Here is a 24,855-nt window from a genome sequence, read left to right as displayed (position 1 = left end):
CTTACAAAGCTCAACACGCTCTTGCTGTATGACCTAGCAATTCCAATCCTAGGCATTTACCCAAGAGAAGTGAAAGCATATGTCTGCACAGACCTCTGTGAATATTGATAGCATCTTTTTTTTCTTCTTCCCTTTTTACAGCTGAATATTGAAGTTCCCAGGCCAGGGGTTGAATTGGAGCTGCAACTGCAGGCCTGCAACATGGCCATCACAACACCGGATCTGAGGCGCATCTGTGACTTACAGTGCAGCTTGAAGCAACGCCAGATCCTTAACCCACCAAGCCAGCCCTGGCATAGAACCCACATCCTCATGGACACTATGTTGGGTTCCTAACCTGATAAGCCACTGGGGGAACTCCTGTTTATAGACTCTTTACTCATAACAGTCAAAAGCATAAACAGCTCAAATGTCCAACTGGTGGATGGATATACACAGTATGGTCTGTCTATACAAAGCAATACTCCTCAGCAAGAAAGAAGTAGTGAACTACTCAACATGCAACATGGGGGCATCGTAAAACCTAATGGTGTGTGAAAGACGCAGAAGGCTACGCCAGCTGTTCTTACAACACTTGTGACGCCAAACGTGAGTTTCTTCCCCACAACAACGACCACTTCTCCAGCTGGCCAGACACCACCACCTGGGTGCTCTACAGTCAATTCAGCGCTGACACAAAGAACCCAGACTTAGTGTCTGACTCCACGGATGGAAAGGCTTGGTCTCACAAGATTGCCCTCACTTCAGATTCCAGTCCCAAGTCCCAGGTTGTCACATGCACTTCTGACCAATCAGCTATCAACTGGGAGTTGGCATGACTCCTTGGCCAAGTTTGACAATTTGCTGGAATGGATCAGAGATCTCAGGGAAACACATCACTTACGTTTACTGACATATGATAAAGAAAACAACTTAAAAAAAAAAAACAAAAAAAACTTGGAACAGCTCGATGAAAAAGATGCACAGGGCAAAAGCTGTGGGGGAGGAGTGGCGTGGGGCTTCCATGCCCTCTGGGTGCTCTCGCACTACCTCAGTGTATTCACCAACCAGGAAGCTCTCTGAAGTTTTGGGGGTTTGATTACATGGGTGTGACTGAGGAAACCACTGGCCATTAGTGACTGAACTCAACTTCCAGCCTCCCTCCCTTCCCCGAGGGCGGCAGGGGGACTGAAAGCATCAGGCCTCTCATCAGGCCTTGTCCTTCCTGGAGACCAGCCCCATCCTGAAGTGAAGAAGGGAGTCTCCAGGAGCTCCCGTTGTGGCTCAGCGGTTAACGAACCTGACTAGCGTCGACTTGGGTTTGATCCCTGACATTGCTTAGTGGGGTTAAAGATCTGGCATTGCCATGAGCTGTGGTGTAGGTGGCAGACAAGGCTTAGATCCTGCATTGCTGTGGCTGTGGTGTAGGCTGGCAGCTGCAGCTCTGATTTGACTCCTAGCCTGGGAATTTCTTTATGCCGCCAGTGGGCCCTAAAAAGACAAAAAAAAAAAAAAAAGGAGTCTCCAGCTACCAGTCACTGAATTAGCATGCAAAAGACATTCTGATCACTCCTGAGGTTCCAAGGGTTCTAGGAGTTATATACCAGACACTGAGAATAAAGACCAAATATCTACTAAATACCTCAGTTACATACCATGTGATTCCATTTATTCCATTCCAAAACTTCAGGGACAGAAACCAGATCAGTGGCCCTGGGGGCTATAGTGAAGAGGAGGGGATTGACTGCAAAGGAGCAGAAAGGAATTATTTTGACTGTTCAATGTGTTCTATATTAGGAGGTTATCTGACTCAACACCTTTGTCAAAATTCACTATTCTTTTTAATTTTTTTTTTTAAAATACAGCCACAGCTGCGGCCTATGGAAGTTGCCAGGGTAAGGGCCACATTGGCACTGCAGCTGCTGGCTTACACCACAGATACAGCAACACTGGATCCAAGCCCCATCTATGCCCTACGCTGCAGCGTGAGGCAATGCCCTATCCTTAACTCACTGAGCAAGGCCAGGGATCGAACCCATGTGCTCATGGACACTACGTCGGGTTCTTAACCTGCTGAGCCACAATGGGAACTCCCAAACTTTATTCTTATAAGAGGGATTTGTTTACATAGCATGTAATGTATATCTTAATAAATATGACTTCAAATAAAACCTATTTCCTTCTGTCATCTTTTCCAAATCCCTACCACCTAAAGAAGTGACATATTTATGACTCATGTAAAGGAAGGAAATAAAAGTTTCATCAGTGAACACTTGGCATGACTTCCCACAAATACCCACTGTCCATGGTGAGCTCCAAGAACAGAACATGATGGAGGAAAATTTTTCAGGTATCTTTGGTCCAAAGCTTCGCTTTATCCAACTTCAGAGCTTATCCTCTTTGGTTCCATCGTCTATGCCTTTCAAGTCTGGAGATTCTGCTGCTTTAATAACTTCTTTTGGTTCCATCTCTTTCCTTTCCTTTTCCTGCTTCTCCTCTGCCCTCTGTTCTTTTGCCACAAGTCGAAAATGAATGCCCATGCAATGCAGAGATAGATGCCTGAGATGATCAGGATTATGCCACATGCCCAGTATGTGTATTTATAGTCTCCGTATATGTCATTGAGACGACCTAAAGGTATATCAAAAACAAACTGGGTCAACAATCATACCTTTTCCCAAATAAAGCCTAAGGACCCACTCAGAGTCCACACATGACAAATTACCTGCTAAGTATTTTCTGATCTTTTGTTTACGATGTCACACTGATTTTGGCCGGCCCTGCACATTCTGCTATCTTTAGCAACGTGAAAAATAATTACATCTTGGCAAATTTGATTTGGGAAAGACCTAGAGGTCACGTAGGATCAATTCTCTCCATATTCAATGGAAAAATCTGTGGCTCAAAAGAGGTTCAGGAGTCTCGCCCAAGGCCAGAGAGCTCGTTCCAGTCTCCAGGCCAAGGCTCTTTCTGTGACATTAGCGTTTCCCAAGGAGCTTTCCTTGAACACTCATCCTCTGCTAAAGAAGCAACGGCAACACCTTTCCACCATTCTCGGTGCTTAACCCTCAGAGCAGCAAGACGCTCTCCTGCCCATCACTGAACACACGTTAAACCCAGCAAGTCTGCTCTGAGGCCCGGAACTGTGCTACAGGGCACCTCCCTGAGGTTTCCCAAGTCAAGGAACTTGGAAACGACATATCAGAGTCTTCTCTTCTTTTTTATGGTCACACTTGTGGCACATGGACGTTCCCAGGCCAGGGACTGAATCCACGTCTCAGCTGCGACTCATGCCACAGTTGCAGCAATGCCGGACCGTCTAACCCACTGTGCCAGGCTAGGGGTGGAACCTGCACTTCTGCAGCAACCTGAGCAGCTGCAGTTGGATTCTTTTTTTTTGTTTTTTTTTTTGTCTTTTGTCTTTTTGTTGTTGTTGTTGTTGTTGTTGCTATTTCTTAGGCTGCTCCCGCGGCATATGGAGGTTCCCAGGCTAGGGGTTGAATCGGAGCTGTAGCCACCGGCCTACGCCACAGCCACAGCAACGGGGGATCCGAGCCGCGTCTGCAACCTACACCACAGCTCATGGCAATGCCAGATCGTTAACCCACTGAGCAAGGGCAGGGACCGAACCCGCAACCTCATGGTTCCTAGTCGGATTCGTTAACCACTGCGCCACGACGGGAACTCCTGCAGTTGGATTCTTAACCCATTGCACCACAGTGAAAACTCCTCATAGGCTTTTTTTTTTTTTTTTTTGGGGTCTTTTTGCCTTTTTCTAGGGCCGCTCCTGCGGCATATGGAGGTTCCCAGGCTAGGGGCCTAATTGGAGCTCTTGCTGTGGGCCTACACCACGGCCACAGCAACGTGGGATCTGAGCCGTGTCTGCAACCTACACCACAGCTCACAACCACGCCGGATCCTTAACCCACTGAGCAAGGCCAGGGATCAAACCCTCAACCTCATGGTCCTAGTCGGACTTGTTTCCACTGTGTCACGACGGGAACTCCTCCTCACAGTCTTCTATTAAAGGCTGTATAAGGTCTGAAAAAGACATTTACTTTGGCATTTCCAAACTTTTTTTGGCCATTAAATCTTTGTTATAGTAAAATGAATTAGAAGCTCCTCAAGCTAGTGTTAAGAAAGAAGTTCTCATTGTGGTGCAGCAGAAACAAGTATGTCTAGTAACCATGAGGATACAGGTTCAATTCCTGGCCTTGCTCAGTGGGTTGGGGATTTGGCATTGCGGTGAGCTGTGGTGTAGGTCACAGACTCAGCTCGTATCCTGCGTTGCTGTGGCTGTGGTGCAGGCCAGCAGCTGTAGCTCCTATTAGACCCTAGCCTGGGAACTTCCCTATGCCACGGGGTGTGGCCCTAAAAAAAAAAAAAAAAGAAAAAAGAAACTTTGGAAAACTCTACACGTATAAACTCTACACGTATAACCAATTCAAACATGACTCCATATGGTTTTCCTATGCAGGGCATCACTCAGTCAGCAATACTTACTAAGTCTCTATACACACACCAGGCACTGGGTCCTTTAGACCTCGAGTAAAGGGTGAGCAAAGGAGATCACGTGCGCAGCTCAGTGGAGGAGAGAAATGTCAACAGAGATGTGAAAAGGATCAGAGCAGAGAATAGCCAGTGCAAAGGCAGGTGGCAGGAGGAAGCCCAGGGCGTGAGAAGACAGCTCGGAGACTGGGAGAGACAGGTGGGCCAGGCCACGGGGGCGGGGGGCATCGTCTGACCTGCACCCTAAGAAGAAGGGAAGCAACGAGAGTGTTCTAAGAAACTGAAGAAGAGCTAGAGTGGATAAGGGTAAAGTTAGAAGACTACTCGTAGGAGTAGCCCAGATAGAAGACGGGATAAGAGTGGTAGATGTGATGGAGAAAAAAAGAGCAGATTAGAAAGAAATTTAGGGGAAGTTCCCTTGTGGCTCAGTGGCAACGAACCCGACTAGGATCCATGAGGATGCAGGTTCAATCCCTGGCCTCACTCAGTGGGTTAAGACTCTGGCGTTGCTGTGAACTGTGGTGTAGGTCGCAGACTCACTTGGATCCCAAGTTGCTGTGGCTGTGGTGTAGGCCAGCAGCTGCAGCTACGATTAGACCTGGAACTTCCATGTGCCAAGGCTGCGGCCCTGAAAAGCAAAAAATAACAACAGGAGTTCCCGTCATGGCTCAGTGGTTAACGAATCTGACTAGGAACCATGAGGTTGCGGGTTCGATCCTGGCCTTGCTTAGGGGGTTAAGGATCTGGCGTTGCCATGAGCTGTGGTGTAGGTTGCAGACGCGGCTCGGATCCCACGTTGCTGTGGCTTATGGTGTAGGCCGGCAGCTACAGCTCCGATTTGACCCCTAGCCAGGGAACCTCCATATGTCGCAGGAGTGGCCCTAGAAAAGGTAAAAAGACACACACGGGAAAAAATTAAAAAAAATAAAAAATAAGAGGTTTAGGAAGCAAAACTGACATGACTCGTAATCTCTTGATATAGTGAGGAAAGAGGGTGGAGAAGTTTTGAAAAGTCAGTAGAGAATCTTCTCTTAGGTACCCTTCCTTCCTTTACAGTGCAGAACTGCAAACGCATGGGCTGCATCCAGATGAAGCCCACGTTACTGTTGTATTTTGTATTAATAAGAATTAAAAAAATAAACTAGCCTTCTTAAGAGAATAAAACTTACTGTTCACATTTACTAGTTGTGTGATCTTGGGGAAGTTATTTCACCTTTAGAAGCCTCTACATCTTTATTTATTAAGTGGGAATGACAACAGAGCCACGTCACAGTCTTGCAGTATATGACAGAATATAGTAAATGACTGGGCCAGTCCCTGGCATACTGTGAGCCTTCACCTGGTACCAATTGTTATTATTTTAAACATTACTGCTGGAGTTCCCATTGTGGTGCAGTGGTTAATGAATCCGACTAGGAACCATGAGGTTGCGGGTTCGGTCCCTGCCCTTGCTCAGTGGGTTAACGATCTGGCATTGCCATGAGCTGTGGTGTAGGTTGCAGAGGCGGCTCGGATCCCTCGTTGCTGTGGCTCTGGCGTAGGCTGGTTGCTACAGCTCCGATTAGACCCCTAGCCTGGGAACCTCCATATGCCACGGGAGCAGCCCTAGAAAAGGCAAAAAGATAACAATAAATAAATAAATAAATAAATAAATAAAATATTACTGCTGAGATAAATTCCACAATTAAAAAAAAATAACAGTATTGTAAAGTGGAGTATATGTTACACATTTTTCTATAATAAACACATTAGGTTTTTTTTTTTTTTTTTTTTTTTGGTCTTTTTGTCTTTGTTGTTGTTGCTATTTCTTGGGCCGCTCCCGCAGCATATGGAGATTCCCAGGCTAGGGGTCCAATCGGAGCTGTAGCTGCCAGCCTACGCCAGAGCCACAGCAACGGGGGATCCGAGCCGCGTCTGCAACCTACACCACAGCTCACGGCAACGCCAGATCCTTAACCCACTGAGCAAGGGCAGGGACCGAACCCGCAACCTCATGGTTCCTAGTCGGATTCGTTAACCACTGCGCCACGACGGGAACTCCAACCCCAGATTCTTAATCTGCTGAGCCACAAAGGAACTCCACCTTCTCAATTTCCTATGCTTGGTTTATGTTAACAGAACCACAGAAGTAGGGAGACATACTGTACCTAAAATCGGTGGCCCCAGGAGGATAGGACCGCACTCCACAATGGTCACCAATCCCACAGCACTGGAGAATCTCTGGGATCCAAGTAGGTCCATCAGGGACTCAAACAACACGGCGCCAAACCACCCAAAAGCAAATCCAAGGAATCCTGCATAGAGGCAGAACCCTAGATAGCTGGTGGCTAAAGGTACTAGCATATGACACACTCCATTTGCAATAATAGAAGCAGCATAAAAATACTGAATTCCAGGTCTTACCCACTTTGTGTTGGCTACAAGTCCCATAGTGGGTCTGGCTACCATGTCAACAAAAGCCAGAATGGAAAGAAGGAAGGCAGCCTTCTCACTAGAGTGATGCTGACTCTTGGCATAATTACTAAGAAAGACCAAAGGTGTAGCCAGCACAAAAGACATGAGCACATTCCCAGAGAGGTAGAGCATAAAGCCTCTGTGCTTGAACAGGGATAAGTCCAGAAGCTGGTTAACTGTTTGAAAAACTGATTGTTTCTCCTTTGAGGGGTTTAAGCCATTAACTTCGATATTTGCATCACCTGCCCCCGTTTTTGCATTAGGTGTTCCAGCTTCCTGAAGGGATTCTTTAGACTTCTCTTTCCCGGCACCAGCTGGCTTGGGCCCTATGGGCCTCATCAGGGCTCCAGCCACACAGCAGTTCAGTAGGATGCCCCCGAGAATTAGGAAGCTTCCTCTCCAGCCAAAGGTAGCAAAAAGGGCCTGGTTGAGGGGGGCCAGGGCACAGAGGAACACAGGGCTGCCTGCCATGGCCAGTCCATTTGCCAACGGTCGTCTCTTGTAGAAATACTTGCCAATTATGGTCAGAGCCGGATTGAAGTTGAAGGCAAGCCCAAGACCTGAGGAGAGGGGAAAAAAGCATCACATACTGCAATAAATGCCAGAAACATATTTGGGATTAATTACCTAGACAAAGAAACGGAACAGAAAGAGGTCAAAATCATGAGAGGCTGTTGTGACTAGCAGCTCATTCAGTGGATTGTTATCTAACAAGTACTCACAGACATGGTCTCTTTATGCAGCAAATACTAGCTTAATATATAAAAATTGTTATTATAAAAAAATTTACTTTAGCAACAAAAAGCAATAAATGTCAGATTCTTTGTATAATTTCATAATTTTAGCTTTCCTAAAGAATAGGGGATTGGAAACAAAAAGGAGAGGATAAATCTTACAAATTCAGAAAGCAAGATAGAGAAAAGGGGCAGAGGGAGGGAAGAGAATGGGAGGAGAGAGAAAAAATACATATATATATATATTTTTTGTCTTTTTAGGGCCGCACCTATGGCATATGGAGGTTCCCAGGCTGGGGTCAAATCAGAGCTATAGCTGCCGGCCTATACCACAGCCACAGCAATGCAGGATCTGAGCTGCATCTGTGGTCTACACCACAGCTCACAGCAACGCCAGATCCTTAACCCACTGAGCAAGGCCAGGGATAGAACTGGTCCTCATGTATGCTAGTCAGATTCGTTAATGACTGAGCCATGATGGGAACTCCAAGAAAAAATATTCTTGTATGTAAAACACAACATTATCAGGATGCTAGCACTACATTAGTAAATCCTTTAATTCAATGCAATTTCTATGAAAATTTCAATGTATTTTATTTTTCTTTTTTTTTTTTTTTTTGGCTATTTCTTTGGGCCGCTCCTGCGGCATATGGAGGTTCCCAGGCTAGGGTCGAATCGGAGCTGTAGCCCCTGGCCTACGCCAGAGCCACAGCAACGCGGGATCCGAGCCGCGTCTGCAACCCACACCACAGCTCACTGCAACACCGGGTCGTTAACCCACTGAGCAAGGGCAGGGACCGAACCCGCAACCTCATGGTTCCTAGACGGATTCGTTCACCACTGCGCCACGACGGGAACTCCTGTATTTTATTTTTCAAATGAGGTAAAATGATTCTAAAATACACCTGGAGAACAAACACATTAGAAATATTAGAAAAGGATAAATAATTGGTGGGACCTACCCTAACAGATACATAAATATTTTATACAACTACAGTAATTAGAACAGTGTGGCACTTATTCACAATTAGAAAAAATGATCAATAAATGTGGGCAGAAAGCCCCAAAATAGAACCAAAAGATACTTAATAGGGAAAGAAAAGATTTTTCAGTCACTGGGGCTGGGACAAGTAACTGTCCCAATAACCTCATAAGTTGTTTCCTGGCATTGCTTCGCCCACTTCAGTCTCTCTGGTGACAGCCCCGTCCATAACTTTTCACTCCGGGTTAGGAAGCCCCATGATTTGGCCCTAACCCACCTCCCTGCCCTCATCTCAGTCTGTTCTTACTGGTGATAAATGTAACTGTCCCTCTGAATTTCCACAAAGCCTCCTCCCAGTTATCATTTAGATCTCCATTCAAAATCACCACCTCTGAGAAGCCCTCCCTTTAGGGACCATTCAATCCTCTATCAAAATTCTGTTTTAAGTCTTTGCAAAGCACCTATTACAACCTGACATTTTTCTAATTTATTCATTTATTCGTTTGGTCTGTTTATTGTCTACTTCCGTCCACGGAGGAGCAGGAATCTTTTTTTCTTTTTCTTTTTTGGCTGCCTTGAGGCATATGGAGTTCCCCTGCCAGGGATCAGATCCAAGCCATGGTTGCAACCTACAGCAATGCCGGATCCTTAACCCACCACACCTGGCCAGGATCAAACCTGTGTCCCAGTGCTCCAGAGTCATCACTGATTCTGTTGTGCCACAGTGGGAACTCTTTTTTTTTTTTTTTTAAACACACAATTATTTTACTTATTTCTGTCAGATTTGCTCTGAACACTATTCATTATTGATTATTCTATCATAAATTAATAGCAGACTAAAAACAAAATTGGAAACATCTATATTGTCTTGATGAACAGAGAAAACCCACATTCTCATTCTCTTCAATTCTCAGGAAGTGCAGCAATCTTGCCTATCATGTTGATTCTCCCCAGCAAGCTTGAACAATACCTGGCATATAGTTAGGGACTCAATAAATATTTGTTGACTGAATTAATATATTAAATGATGAACAGCTGAAAACCATGTGGGAACAAATAAAGTTCTATTCCTTCCTTATGTTATTGAAATATTCCAGGTGGATTAAAATATTCAAATGTTTAAAAATTTAATTAGTGTAATAAAAGTACAGATCCACAAAGATAATACCCATTACTGGTATTAGCTCAGGTCCTGCAGGTGTGGCTGTAATTTATTTTATTATTATTATTATTTTTTTTGTCTTTTGGCTTTTTGTTGTTGTTGTTGTTGTTGTTGTTGTTGTTGCTATTTCTTGGGCCGCTCCCGAGGCATATGGAGGTTCCCAGGCTAGGGGTTGAATCGGAGCTGTAGCCACCGGCCTACGCCAGAGCCACAGCAACGTGGGATCCGAGCCGCGTCTGCAACCTACACCGCAGGTCACGGCAACGCCAGATCGTTAACCCACTGAGCAAGGGCAGGGACCGAACCCGCAACCTCATGGTTCCTAGTCGGATTCGTTCACCACTGCGCCACGACGGGAACTCCGTGTGGCTGTAATTTATTATAACTTTTCTAAAAGAGCACTTGGCCACTTGTATCAAAAACATTTTCCCCTAGTAATTCTACATATGTATCCAAAGGAAATTATCGTTTTCACAAAGACACATATAGAAGCACTATCATATAAACACTATTTATTAATAGTGAAAAGTATAAACAATCTAAATATCCTTCAATTGAAGAGTGTTGAAATAAATTACTGTATATCCATCTATCCCATGAAAAAATAACAGCTGTAAATAGTATATTTATATGATGGGGAAACTATACTGGATGTATTATTATTAAGTGAAAAAAAATGGTTACAAACATTGTACATAATCTCATCCCTTTTTGTTCTAAAAATTCTTTGTGTATGCATAGAAAAATGAGTGGATATGGCATAAAAAAATAATGGTAGTTTGAACTATAGAGCTATAGGGGTCAATTGTATTTATATTCATCAGTTTTTTTCTTTTTCTTCTTTTATTTATTTATTTTTTTTGGCCACACATGTAGCATGTGGAAGTTCCCAGGCCAGGGATCAAATCCGTGTCACAGCAGTAACCAGAACCATTGCTGTAACTAACAATGCTGGATCCTTAACCTGCTGAGCCACAAGGGAACTCCCTATTTTCCTAATTTCGCTATTAGAAAGGAAGTTTTCTTCATGTGTATCCTTTATCCTTTGAAAATATATCTGGCTTTTCTATCAGGAAATTCCAGCTTTTGGAGTTCCCATCGTGGCTCAGCAGAAGTGAATCTGACTAGTATCCATGAGGACCGCAGGTTCCATCCCTGGCCTTGCTCAGTGGGTTAAGGATCCGGAGTTGCTGTGAGCTGTGGTGTAAGTCACAGATGCAGCTCCTATTGGACTCCTAGCCTGGGAACCTCCATATTCCTTGGTGGCCCTAAAAAGTATCCAACATTCTCTCCTCCTCTCATTTGAGTCAATTTCTTCTTGAGTAGAAGAGAAATGAGTGGGAATAGCTACTGACCTCCTTTTCAACAATTTTTCCCTATCACCACTCTCTTCTTTCTTAAGACAAAAAAGAAAGAAAGAAAGAAAGGAAAAACAGAAAGAAAAGATGCTCTTTTCAATTTATTCATTCAATAAAAGTAATCACCCATTAAGTGTCAGAACTTTCTTTAAAGACTTACTTTTCTGGTACTATTAAATGAACATATCAACAGTTCTAAAAAGCAGTGGCCCAGTAATTTTTCTAACAAAGAACTTTGGTTTTTCAAAAGAATTGCCAAATGAATGCTATAAATGGTCCACAAAAAAATTAAGGCTTGAAAATACATCAGTAGCAACTCACCTCCAATGACTCCAATGCACAGGTAAAGTTGCTGCATGGTGTTACAGAAGGAAGCTGCGATCAAGCCACAGCCTGACAAGCAACCGCCAAAAATGACGACTGGACGACTGCCATATTTATTCACCAGGATACTGCTGATAGGACCTAGGAGAGAACAGACAGCTTAGAGATACAGAGCAGCAGCCCAGCCCTCACATCCACACCTGCACTACTGACGTGACGGAGGCCACCTCACCAAATACACAGATAAAACACAAGATGGTGGAGTTCCCTTCGTGGCTCAGCACTTAACAAACCCAACTAGGACCCATGAGGATGTGGGTTCAATCCCTGGTCTTGCTCAGTGGGTTAAGGATCCAGCGTTGCGGTGAGCTATGGTATAGGTAGCAGACATGGCTCAGATCCGGCATTGCTGTGGCTGTGGTGTAGGCCAGCAGCTGTAGCTCTAATTTGACCCCTAGCCTGGGAACCTCCCTATGCCACAGTACAGCCCTAAAAAGCAAAAACAAACAAAAAAAACAAACCAGAAGACAGTGGTAAGGAATATTGCTTTCTATCTTTGTTTCAGAGTCACAGGCTTGTGTAACAGAAAAAATACAGTATTGATTGAATATCTTCTATATACCTAGAACACATGAGATGGATTTTAACTAAAGTATGAACAACCATAATCCCAAATAACTCTTTTAAGGCAGAAGAGGCTGCAAATACTGTAATAAGTGTTTATAGGATTCTTCATGTATCTAGGATATTATTCACATACATATGTAGCAAGTTTGCTGTTTTAAATTTATTATTATTTGTCTTTTGGGGGCCACACACGCAACATATGGAAGTTCTCAGCCTAGGGATTGAATTGGAGCTGTAGCTGCTGGCCTATGCAACAGCCACAGCAACACCAGATCTGAGCCATGTCTGCGACTTACACCACAGCTCACAGCAATGCCAGATCCCTAACCCTCTGAGCAAGGCCAGGGATTGAACCTGCGTTCTCATGGATGCTAGTCAGATTTGTTTCCGCTGAACCACAACAGGAATTCCTGTTTTAAATTTTTTAGATGCAAGCACACGAGTGATGAGATGTATGAGAGCAGGTCTGATCAATCTTCTGACTTTACAGCATATGTACAAACTAGTTAAAATGTATTGTTTCTTACAGAAAACAACAAAACCAAAACAGAACTATAAAACAAGAATGCCTACCAGCACCACTTTTCTTCAACATTATACTGGAGGTCCGAGCCAGCGTAGTGAGACAGGAGGAAGAAAAGGTGAAAGGAAAGGAAGAAACCAAACTATCAGTATTTGTAGATCTGTTTGTCTATTGAAAAAAATCTTGCAATAAACTACTGGAAATTACAAGAGTTTAGCAGACTTACGGGATTTGTGATTAAAATACAAACATCAATTACCTTTCTATATCCCAACAGCAACACAAAACATTTCTAAAGAAGGTCATCCTTTACAATGACACCTGTTTTATATTATAACTGACCTAACAGAGCACACAGTTGCTATGTAGCTTTTACTGCTAAAGGAAATGAAAAGTATGACTAATCACGTAACTCCAAGAACTAGCATTTCAAATATCTCACTGCTAAAGTCATCGAGAACAAAAAGTACTTAATATAGAGCTTTTTTGTCTACCTACTGAAAGTTAAAAGAGCAGGCCTTCATGGTACTTACCTCCAGCATACATGACAGCAAATGCGATGGAAGATAACCATGAAACTTCACTACTGCTGGCTTTAAATATTTCTTCAATTTCTTTGTAAAATACAGTAATGGATTTGCCAAATGCACAGGAGAAGCCAATGGAAATGAAAGCTCCAACAACCACTGCCCACCCCCAGCCTCCATCTGGGGGCATGTATCCAAGTGGACCTCCATTGGATGGTGGCATTGTAGGTATAGATGAGTTATAAAATGTCGTTCAAATCCACGTATCTAAAAATTAAAACAGTACAGAACAAGGTCAGTAACAAAGCACTCCCCCAGAATCCCTTATATTGATGTTATAAATGAATAAATAAACATAAAGGCAGGCCTATAGCAATTTTCAAAATAAAACATTTCTTCCAACATTAGGTTCTCATTTAATGGCCTGGAAAGTTAGCTCAGTAAAGTTTGCTTTTTATCTGGCTGCTTATATAAGGTATTTTTTCTATTATGTGACTAGAAAGATTCCTAAACTATGGCTGACTAATGCAGTTTAAATTTGCAAAATGAACTCTAATATCAGAAGCTAGTAGTTTTTTTTTTCTTTTTCCCCAGCTACCCCCAAGCATACGGAAATTCCCAGGCCAGGGACTGAATCCGAGCTGCAGCTGCGACCTACACCACAGGTGCACCAACACTGCATTCTTAATGCACTGCACCCAGCCAGGGATCAAGCTGGTGCCTCCACAGAGATAAGCTGGGTCATTAACCCACTGTACCACAGCAGGAACTCCAGAAGCTAGGAGTTTTGAATCAAAGATTTCCCCTTTTCTTCTTAAGTCTCAGCATCAGCGAGTGAAAAACACAACTGGAGAAAGTAATATAATGCGGGAGTTCCCTGGTGGTCTAGGGGTTGGGATTCAGTGCTTTCACCACTTTGGCCAGGGTTCAGCCCCTGCTCTGGGAACGGAGATCCCACATCAAGCTGCTACACGCAGCTACAAATCAAACAAACAAAAGGAGATTATGAATTACTAGCAAGTAGAAGATTTACCAGCTACTTTAGAGAAATTAAATTCTCCTTTGATTTGCATAAACCAGCTTCTATTTGATGTCAGAAATGCCCTCCAACAATATGTTCTTACTCATTTCTGTTACCCTAATACTACCTGGGAGTGACGTAGCACAGTATTAATACTGTACAGGTCAACGATGGCAATATCATATTTTACTTTTCCTTACTCTTTAATACAGAAAGAGTATTACCTTTCTGTATTAAAGAGTAACCACAGAAATCAACTTCTGAATAGCTCACCTTCTAACTAAACACTTCAAGTATAATTTATAAAGTGATCTTTTTTTTTTTTTTCCTTTTTAGGGTTGCCCCTGCAGCACATGGAGTTTCCCAGGCTAGGGGCTGAATCAGAGCTATAGCCACCAGCCTACACTAACAGCCACAGCAATGCAGGATCAGAGCCACATCTGCAACGTACACCACAGCTTACGGCAATGCTGGATTCTTAAGCCACTGAGCAAGGCCAGTGATCAAACCCTCACTCTCATAGATACTAGTCCATTTGTTGCCACAGAGCCACAACAGGAACTCCAGTTTTTATTATTCTTGAAGATGGTAATCAAAAAAATCATTTTCTGGAGTTCCCGTCATGGCTCAGAGGAAATGCATCTGACTAGCATCCGTGAAGATGCAGGTTGGATCCCCGGCCTCGCTTAGTGGGTAAAGGATTCAGTGTTGCTGTAAGCTGTGGTATAGGTCACAGATGTGACTCGGATCCCATGTGGCTGTGGTGTAGGCCAGCGGCTACAGCTCTGATTCAGTCCTTAGCCTGGGAACCTCAATACGCCTCGGGGGCAGCCCTACGAGGCAAAAAAATAAAATAAACTTCATTTTCTAAAAAAAAAAAGAGATCATTTTCTGTTAGTTGCTCATCTATAAGACATAATTGGTTTGTTTAATAGCTTTACTGAGATATAATTCACATATAAAATCACTCTTTGAAAAGTTTACATTTTGGTGGTTTTAAGTATATTTGCAAAGCTATACTACTATCATCACTAATTTCAGAACATTTTCATCACCTCAGAAAGAAATTCTGTACCCATTAGCAGTTCATTTTATTCCTGAATATTATTTTTGATGGTATTGTAACTTGAACTGTTTTCATAATTTTGCCATTAGATTGTCTTTTCTTTTATTTGTTCCTTCCTTCCTTTTCTTTTTGGGCTGCACCTGTGGCATGAGGAAGTTACTGGGCATGGAACAGAATCTGAGCCACAGCAGCATCCCAAGCCACAACAGTGACAATGCCAGATCCTTAATCCACTGAGCCATGAGGGAACTCCCTGGCCTTCATTAACATGGTATGGTTTGACTGAATTTTTTGTTTGTTTGTTTTGTCTTTTTGCCTTTTCTAGCGCCGCACCCCTGGCATATGGAGGTTCCCTGGCTAGGGGTCCAATCGGAGCTGTAGCCGCTGGCCTACACCACAGCCAAAGCAACACAGGATCCAAGCCAAGTCTGCAACCTACACCACAGCTCACGGCAACGCCGGATCGTCAACCCACTGAGCAAGGGCAGGGATTGAACCCGCAACCTCATGGTTCCCAGTCGGATTCGTTAACCACTGTGCCACAACGGGAACTCCATGGTGAGTTCCTGCACTCCTGAAATAAATTCCAATTTGTCATGATATAGAACCCACTTTATATGCTGTTGGATTCTGCCTGCTCATTATCTTGTTGAGGGATTTTTGAATATATATGTACAAGGGAAAATGGTTTGCGGTTTTCGTCTCTTGTGATGTCTTTGTCTGGTTTTAGTATCAAGGTAATATTAGCCTAAAAGAACACGTTGGGAAGGGTTTCCTCCTCTGCTGTTTTTTGGAAGAGCTAGTGAGAGAGTGGTGTTAGTTCTTTCATATTTCATAGAATTCACCAGTGAAGCCATCTGGGCCTCAGGTTTTCTTTGTGGGTAGTTTTTTGATGGTTGTGTCAATCTCTTTACTTGCTATAGGTATATTCGGATTGTCCATATCTACTTGAATCACTTGATAGTTTGTGTCTTTCTAGCAATGTTATTTCATTTAGGTTATGTAATTTGTTGGTATGCAACTGCTTTTGTTTTTCTTTCTAGGGCTGCATTTGCAGCACATGGAAGTTCCTGGACTAGGGGTCTAATCGTAGCTGCAGTTGCCAGCCTGCACCACAACCACAGCAAATACCAGATCCGAGCTGCATCCTCAACCTACACCACAGCTTGTGGCAATGCCAGATCCTTAACCCACTGAACGAGGCCAGGGATCAAACCCGCAACCTTATGGTTCCTGGTCGGATTCGCTTCCGCTGTGCCACGATGGGAACTCCCAAACCTTTGGTTTTATTGATTTTCTATATTGTTTTTGTACTTTCAAGTTCATTATTTCTGTTCTAGTCTTTATTATTTCCTTCTTTTTGCTTTGCATTTAATTTGCCCTTTTTTTTCTCCCTAGTTTCTTATGGTAGAAGTTTCAGATACTGATTTGAGATGGTTTTTCTTTTTTAAATATACATGTATACAGTTGTAAGTTTCCTATTAAGCATTGTTTTAGTTGTATTCCAGAAACATTATTTTGTTTTTATTCATCTCAATGTGTTTTCTAATTTTTTTATATTCTTTGAACCATTGGTTATTTAGGAATATGATTTCCAAATTTCCTTTTATTGTTAATTTCTGATTTTATTTCACTATGATCAGTGAACATACTCAATCCTTTTAAATTTACTGAGACTTGTTTTATGGCCTATATATGGTCTAGCCTGGAAAATGTTCCATGTGTACTTGAGAAGAATGTATATTCTGCCATTGTTGGGTTGTGTTCTCTGGATGTTTATTAGATTTGGTTTATACTCAGTATGTACTTGGTTGTTCAAGTCTTCTATTTCCTGATTGATCTTCTGCCTGGTTGTTTTACTGAAATTTTGTTGATATCTTTAACTATTATTATTGAATTGTCCATTTCTCCCTTTAATTCCATCAGTTTTTGCTTCAAGTAATTTTGGGGGATTTTTGGGTTTGTGTGTGTGTATGTGTCCTCCCACAGGATACGGAGGTTCCCAGGCTAGGGTTCAAACCAGAGCTGTAGCTGCTGGCCTACACCACAGCCACAGCAATGCCAGATCTGAGCTGCGTCTGCAACCTACACCATAGCTCATGGCAACGCCAGATCCTTAACCCACTGAGGGACTGAACCTGCATCCTCATGGATGCTAGTCAGATTCATTTCCACTGAGCCACAACGGAACTCCAACTTCATGTTATTTTGGGGTTCTGCAGTTAGGAATACATATATTTATAATAGTTATGTTTTCATAATGGATTGAACTTTCATCAGCATAAAACATCCCTCTTTCTGTATATAATAATAATTTTGTCCTAAAATCGATTTTCCCTAGGTCTCCTTTGGTTACTGTCTGCACAGCATATCTTTTTTCATCTATATACCACTTTGCATAGTTGAGTCTATAAATGTGCCTCTTGTAGACAGCATAGGGTTGGATCATTTTAAAAATTCAATCTGCCCATCACTGCTTTTTGATTGGCGTACTTTATTTACATTTAATTTAATTACTGATAAGGAAGGATTTAAGTCTGCCACTTTACTGCTTTCTCTGTCTTAGGTCTTTTTTGTTTTTCTATTCCTCCATCACTGCTTTCTTTTGGGGCAAATAGGTATTTTTAGTGCACCCGTTTACTTTGCTATTTCTTTTACTATGTTTTTTTGTTATTTTCTTAGTGGTTTTCCTGTGGACTATAATTAACATCTCGACTTAAAACAATCTAGTATGGATTAACACCAACTTAATTGCAATAATGTACAGAAATTTTGCTCCTGTACAGTCTCCCCCTTTTCACACTAACATTGTCTTACAAATTACATCTTCATAAACTATAAGCCCATAAACAATTAAAAAAAAAATAAACGGTGATTGCTCTATGTAGTTGTCTTTTAAGTAAGATAGAAGGGAGGAAAAGTTACAAAGGAAAAAATACATTTATCCTTTCTCTCTCTGTTTTTTTTTTTTTTACTGTGCCTGCCATATGTAGAAGTTCCTGGGCCAGGGATTAAATTTGCACCACAACAAAAACAGGAGCTGCTGCAGTGACAATGGCAGATCCTGAACCTGCTGTGCCACAAGAGAACTCCTATATCGTCTTTCATATTTACCTATGTACTAACTTTTACTCGTGTTGTTTATTTCTCCATGTAGATTCAAGTTACTGTGTGGTGTCCTTTCTATTCAGCCTGAAGGATGCTCTTTGGTATTTCTCATAGGGCAGGCCTGCTGGCAACAAATTCTCTCAGTTTTTATCTGGGGCTGACTTAAGCTCCCCTTCATCTTGGTTGACGGTCTTTTTCTTTCAGAACTTTGAATATTTTATCCTATTGCCTTTTGGCTTTTACGGTTTCTACAGGAAAATCAGCTGTTGGTTTGTGATGAGTCGCTTCTCTCTTGCTACTTTCAAGAGTCTCTCTGTCTTTAAGGCTCTATTCATCTTTCTTTTTTCCACCTAGATTTAATCATCTCAACTGATCTAAATTCAAGTTCGCTGATTCTTCTGCTAGCTCAATTCTGCTTTTGAGCCCTCCTTACAAATTTTTCATTCAGTCACTGTACTTTTCAACTCCAGAACTTCTTTTACTTCCTTAAACAAGGCTACCTTTAATTCTTTTTTAAAAAAATTTATAATAGCTAATTTAAAGACTATGTATAGGAGTTCCCACTGTGGCTCAGTGGATTAAGGACCCAATGTTATCTCTGTGAGGATGTGAGTTCAATCCCTGGCCTCGCTCAGTGGATTAAGGATCCAGTGATGCCATGGCTGTGATGTAGTCCACACAGCTGCAGCTCCCATCTGACCCCTGGCCCAGGAACTTCCATGTGCCACAGGTGTGGCCATAAAGAGAAAAAAGAAAAAATAAAAATAAATAAATAAAAAGACTCTGCTATAGACCATAAACTTTCCTGTTTCTTTGGGTATCAAATTTCGCTGTTTTGTTGTTGTTGTTGGAAACTGGACATTTAAAATAGTACAATGTAGAGTTCTCTTGTGATGCAGTGGGTTAAAGATCCAGCATTGTCACTGCTGTGACAAAGGTTCAATCCCAGGCTCAGGAACTTCTGCATGCTGCAGGCATAGCCAAAAAGTACAATGTGGAAAAAAGTGCATAGGACATTCCATCCAAAAGCAGCAGAATACACATTCTTCTCAAGTGCACATGGATCATTCCCTAAGATTGATCACATCCTGGCCTACATATCCAACCTCAGTAACTTTAAGAAAACAGAAATCATATCAAGCATCTTTTCCAACTACAACGGTATATGACTGGAAATCAACAAGAAAAAACTGCAAAAAAACACAAACACATGGAGACTCAACAACATGCTACTAAACAACCAATGAATCACTGAAGAAATCAAAGAGGAAATTAAAAAATACCTAGAAGCAAATGACAACAAAGATATGACACTCCAAAACCTATGGGATGCAGCAAAAGCCGTTCTAAGAGGAAAGTTACAGCAATACAAGCCCACCTCAGCAAACAAGAAAAAGCTCAAATAAACAAGCTAACTTTACATCTAAAGCAGCTAGAGACAGAAGAACAGATAAGACCTAAAGTTAGTAGAAGGAAAGAAATCATAAAGATCAGAGCAGAAATCAACAAAACAAAGAAAACCATAGAAAAGATCAATGAAACCAAAAGCTGGTTCTTTGAAAAGATCAACAAAATTGATAAACTCTTAGCCAGACTTATCAAGAAAAAAGAGAGAGGACTCAAATCAATAAAATTAGAAATGAAAAAGAAGTAACAACGGACATCACAGAAATACAAAGGATTGTAAGAGACTACTATATGCACTATACGCCAATAAAATGGAAAACCTAGAAGAAATGGATAAATTCTTAGAAAAGTACAATCTTCCAAGACTAAACCAAGATGAAATAGAAAAGATGAATGGACCCATCATAAGAAGTGAAATTGAAACTGTGATTAAAAAACTTCCAACAAACAAAACTCCAGGACCAGATGACTTCACAGGCGAATTCTATCAAACATTTAGAGAAGAGCCAACATCTATCCTTTTGAAACTATTCCAAAAAATTGCAGAGGAAGGGACACTCCCAAACTCATTCTATGAGGCCACTATCACTCTGATACCAAAACCAGACAAAGATACCACAAAAAAAGAAAACTACAGGCCAATTTCACTGATGAACATTGATACAAAAATCCTCAACAAAATACTAGCAAACCGCATCCAACAATACATTAGAAGGATTGTACGTCATGATCAAGTTGGGATTTATCCCAGGGATGCAAGGATTCTTCAATATCTGCAAATCAATCAGTGTGATACACCACATTAACAAACTGAAGAATTAAAAAGAAAAAAGTGCAAATGTGGAAGTCAGATTCCCTCCCTCCCCAGGGCTAGTTGTTATTGCTGTTTGGTATTCATGTTGATCCTACCACTATTGCCTGTTTAATTTCCTAAATAAAATTTGTGAAGTTTATACTTTTTGTCATATGTGGTAATTTAAATTTTGCTTGGTTAGCTTAGTGATCAGCCAATGATTGAACAAAAATTTCCTTAAAATGCTTTGAATGAGTATGTCTTCCAGGCTTCACCCAAGGGTGTTATGTACATATTGGGGCATGCTTTCAATTCTCCAGCAGGCAACTTACTCTTCTACCTTTGCCTTGAATTCCTGCTTGTATAGAGCTTCAAAGTCAATCTCAAGTGGGAGATCCAGGCCTTCTCAGGCCTTTCCTCAGCGTGGGCAGTATGCACATGTGCATAACTGTCTAGCATCCTGGGAATATGTCAGCTTCTTTTCAAATCTCCCCACGGACAACTGGTTCCCCAGCTTTTCCTTTAAAGTCTGGCACAGTGGCTTAAAGGATCCGGCACGGCCATTTTTTTTCTTTTTCAGATTTTTTTTTTCGTAATGACTTTACAAGGCATTTCTTCTTTCATTTGTTATAAGTAATAAGTAACATTTATAGATATTTCACATGTTAAAGTACCCTTGCATTACTAGAACATGCCCAACTTGGTCACAACACACATATTTTTAATATGTTTCTAAATTAAATTTGTTAATGTTTTGTTTGGATTTTTTGGACATGTGTCCATAAAGCATTTGGAAATGTAATTTTCCTTTCTTATATTGTCCTTTTCTGATGTCAATATCAATTTTATATTAGGGCTATAAAGTGACTTAGAAGTTGTTCTCTTTTGCCCTCTTTTCAGGAAGAAATTATTTAAGAATGTAATGATCTGTGTTGCAAGTTTTGGCAGAATTTTCTTTTTGGGAGATTTCAACTCATCTCCTTCAATTTTCTTAATACTTATAGGTCTATTCATTCTATTGTTTAATGCGTCTGTCTTTTTTTTTTTAAGATTTTTTTCCCCTTTTTTTGGCCACCCCATGGCATATGGAGTTCTGGGGCTGCAGCTGGAACGCACCAGCTCCTTAACCCACTGCACTGGGCCAGGGATTGCACCTGCGTCCCAGCACTCCAGAGACGCCACCAATTCTATTGCGCCACACTGGGAACTCCAGAGTCAGTCTTTTTTTTTTTTCTTTTTCTTTTTCTTTTTGCTATTTCTTGGGCCGCTCCCACGGCATATGGAGGTTCCCAGGCTAGGGGTCAAATCGGAGCTGTAGCCACTGGCCTATGCCAAAGCCACAGCAACGAGGGATCCGAGCTGCGTCTGCCACCTACACCACAGCTCATGGCAACGCCGGATCGTTAACCCACTGAGCAAGGGCAGGGATCGAACCCGCAACCTCATGGTTCCTAGTCGGATTCGTTAACCACTGCACCAGGACGGGAACTCCCAGAGTCAGTCTTTTCAAGGTATTTTTCTATAGCTTTTTCCACTTTGTCAAAGTTTTTAAATTACTGGCATAAAATTTTTATATTTTAATCTTTCTATGGGTGTAGTTATATCCTCTTTATCACTGGTATTTGTGTCTTCTTTTCCCCCTTTAATTTCAGGAGTTTATACCTATTTTATATTTTCTTCAAAGAAAACATTCTCACAAGGACATCTCTGCCCTCAATGAGTTTTTCCACCAATTGCAAGACTTGTCCATACACTTGTGCTAGTATGTATAGAGTTATGTCACCCCCTAGACTTTCTTTTTTATTGGCTGCACCTGTGGCATGTAAAATTTCCCAGGCCAAGAACTGAACCCAAATCACAGCAACAACCCAAGCTGCTGCAGTAACACCAGATCCTTAACCCACTGAGTCACAAGAGAATCCCCCCCGCCCCAGATTTTTCTAATTGTTGACTATATTGTTCAGTATTTAACACACTGAACCCTTAAAGCTGTCTTTATTTCTAAAAGCTGAATATATGGCTAGCATATACTTGAGCTCAGTGTTTGATGATGAAATGTAAATGTCAGTAAAATAGTCTATCCATTAAAAAAAGAACATTCTCAGTTTTGTTGATCCTTTATTGCACCTTCCCCATGTTTCACTGATTGCTATTACTATTTTTGTGTGTGTGTGTCTTTTTTTTTTGCCATTTCTAGGGCCGCTCCCACGGCATATGGAGGTTCCCAGGCTAGGGGTCTAATTGGAGCTGTAGCCACCGGCCTACACCACAGCCACAGCGATGCGGGATCCGAGCCGCGTCTGTAACCTACACCACAGCTCAGGGCAACGCCCGATCATTAACCCACTGAGCAAGGCCAGGGATCAAACCCGCAACCTCATGGTTCCCAGTCAGATTCGTTAAGCACTGCGCCACAACGGGAACTCCTATTACTATTTTTATCATCATTTTTTTTGCCACGCCCATGGCATGTGGACGTTCCTGGGCCAGGGCTTAAACCTGTGCCACAGGAGCAACCTACGCCACAGCAGTGATGATGCCAGACCCTTAACCTGCTGAGCCACAGGGGAACCCCTTATCATGCTTATTCTTATATATTTGGAATTTATTCTACTCCTTTTCAAACATAAAATGGATACTTAGCTGATTAATTTTTAGCCTTATTTTCCAATAAAAGCATTTAAGACTACAAATTTCCTTCTATCACTTTTACTGCATATATAGTTTTATATACAGTACTTTGCTGTTGTTTGTTCTAAGTGCTTTAAAATTTTCAATTGTGATTTCTTCTTTGACCCAGCATTATTCAAGCATTTTTAACTCTCCAAAGGACATATTTTGTTTAGCTTTATTGACATAATTAACATCGCTGTGGTAAGATAATATGATTGGTACAATTCAATTTTCTGATAGTTTATAAGACTGGCATTTATGGGGTGGTACAGTAATTTTTAAAATATTCTATGAATGCTTGGAAAGAATATACATTTTCTAGCTGCAGAGTTTGAATTGTTTATTTGTTAGATCAAACTTGTTTTTTTCAAGTCTAAATCTTTACTAGTTTTCTATTTTCTGCTTCATCTAGCAATAACTGAAGAGAGGTATGTTGAAATTCAATGACGATGCATTTCTCAATTTTTCCATGTTGTTCTTTTGGTAATGTTTATGAGCTCAGGTTGTTGATCTTAATCTCTGGGAAACCTGAGGGCCTAAACTTAAGGCACTTTCTTTCAGAAAAAACTCTGCATCTCCTAGAAGCTAGGGAACACTATGGACCTGCATGACTTTAGCCAGGATTCCTGGCTCAGTGTGGGAGCTAAGGTTAGTTTTTCTTTGCTGCTGGGCCCAGGTTTACCTCCCAATTACTAGCCCAAGTATACAAGGCATGACACAAAGTAAAATCAATTCAAATATCTGAGTGACGACTTTAATTTACTAAAAGCAAAATAAATTAAAATATGGTTCCTGCTCCTAAAGAATCTGTTATTTAGTGGCAGAATGCGACAGATATTATTACCATCACAGAACTATTTTTTAATTATTTATTTTGTGCTAGATCCTCTTTCACCAACCTTGTATGACAAGCTTCTTGTGTCCTTTCCTTGACACTAATTAATTTCCTCATGGAAATTGTTCAAATTGCTGAAGATGTACTCTTGAATGCTTTCTTTGACTCTTCTCTGGATTTTCTTCCTTTCTTGCAGGTCATTCATTCTCTTTCAGTTTGATTCAATGACTCCATTTCTTCCGCTTACTTTATATTAATCGAGTTGGCAAGTGACCAAAAACTGAACTCAATCTGACTTGAACAAAAAGAAAATGCTTTTGGCTCATGAAACTGAGAAATCTAAGGTGGGGGTTCTGGCTTTAGGCACAGTTTGATCCAAGGACCAAATGATCTGGTCAGGGATATTTCCCTATTTGTGGTTCTATTCCTTCTGTGTTGCTCTCCCTTCTAAGCAGGCTCTCATTTCACAGGGGCAAGAAGATTGCCAATTACTCCAAAACTACATACTTTCCATACAATCCCAGCTACCTTCCAGGCATCAGAATTCCCAGAATGTTCACTTTGGCAACATAATTAGCTTTAAGTAAATACTTGCTTTGGTCAAGTCTAATCACTGTGTGAGCCTTGACTGGCTGGATCTAATTCCTATACCTGCTTCTAAAGCCTAGGCTTCAGTCACACAACAGATACAATGGAAAGCCAGTTTTAAAATGCTACAAAGGCCCTACATAATTTATCCTAACTTCATCTCCTACTCTGTCTCGGCCTAGCTT

The 24,855-nt window shown here is 41.6% G+C and overlaps 1 protein-coding gene across 1 annotated transcript; it reads right to left on the bottom strand.

The window, feature by feature from the left end:
• Window positions 1,083-24,805, bottom strand: LOC100156854 (monocarboxylate transporter 1). Its single transcript, XM_013988141.2, is given in 6 exon segments — window positions 1,083-2,521; window positions 2,524-2,610; window positions 6,636-7,502; window positions 11,500-11,643; window positions 13,186-13,446; window positions 24,147-24,805. Coding segments are annotated over 5 exon segments (1,473 nt in total). The 5' UTR covers window positions 13,403-13,446; window positions 24,147-24,805; the 3' UTR covers window positions 1,083-2,363.

Source organism: Sus scrofa, chromosome 4 (genome assembly GCF_000003025.6).
Source record: "Sus scrofa isolate TJ Tabasco breed Duroc chromosome 4, Sscrofa11.1, whole genome shotgun sequence".
Taxonomy (NCBI): domain Eukaryota; kingdom Metazoa; phylum Chordata; class Mammalia; order Artiodactyla; family Suidae; genus Sus; species Sus scrofa.
This window is presented reverse-complemented; position numbering and strand designations above follow the sequence as displayed.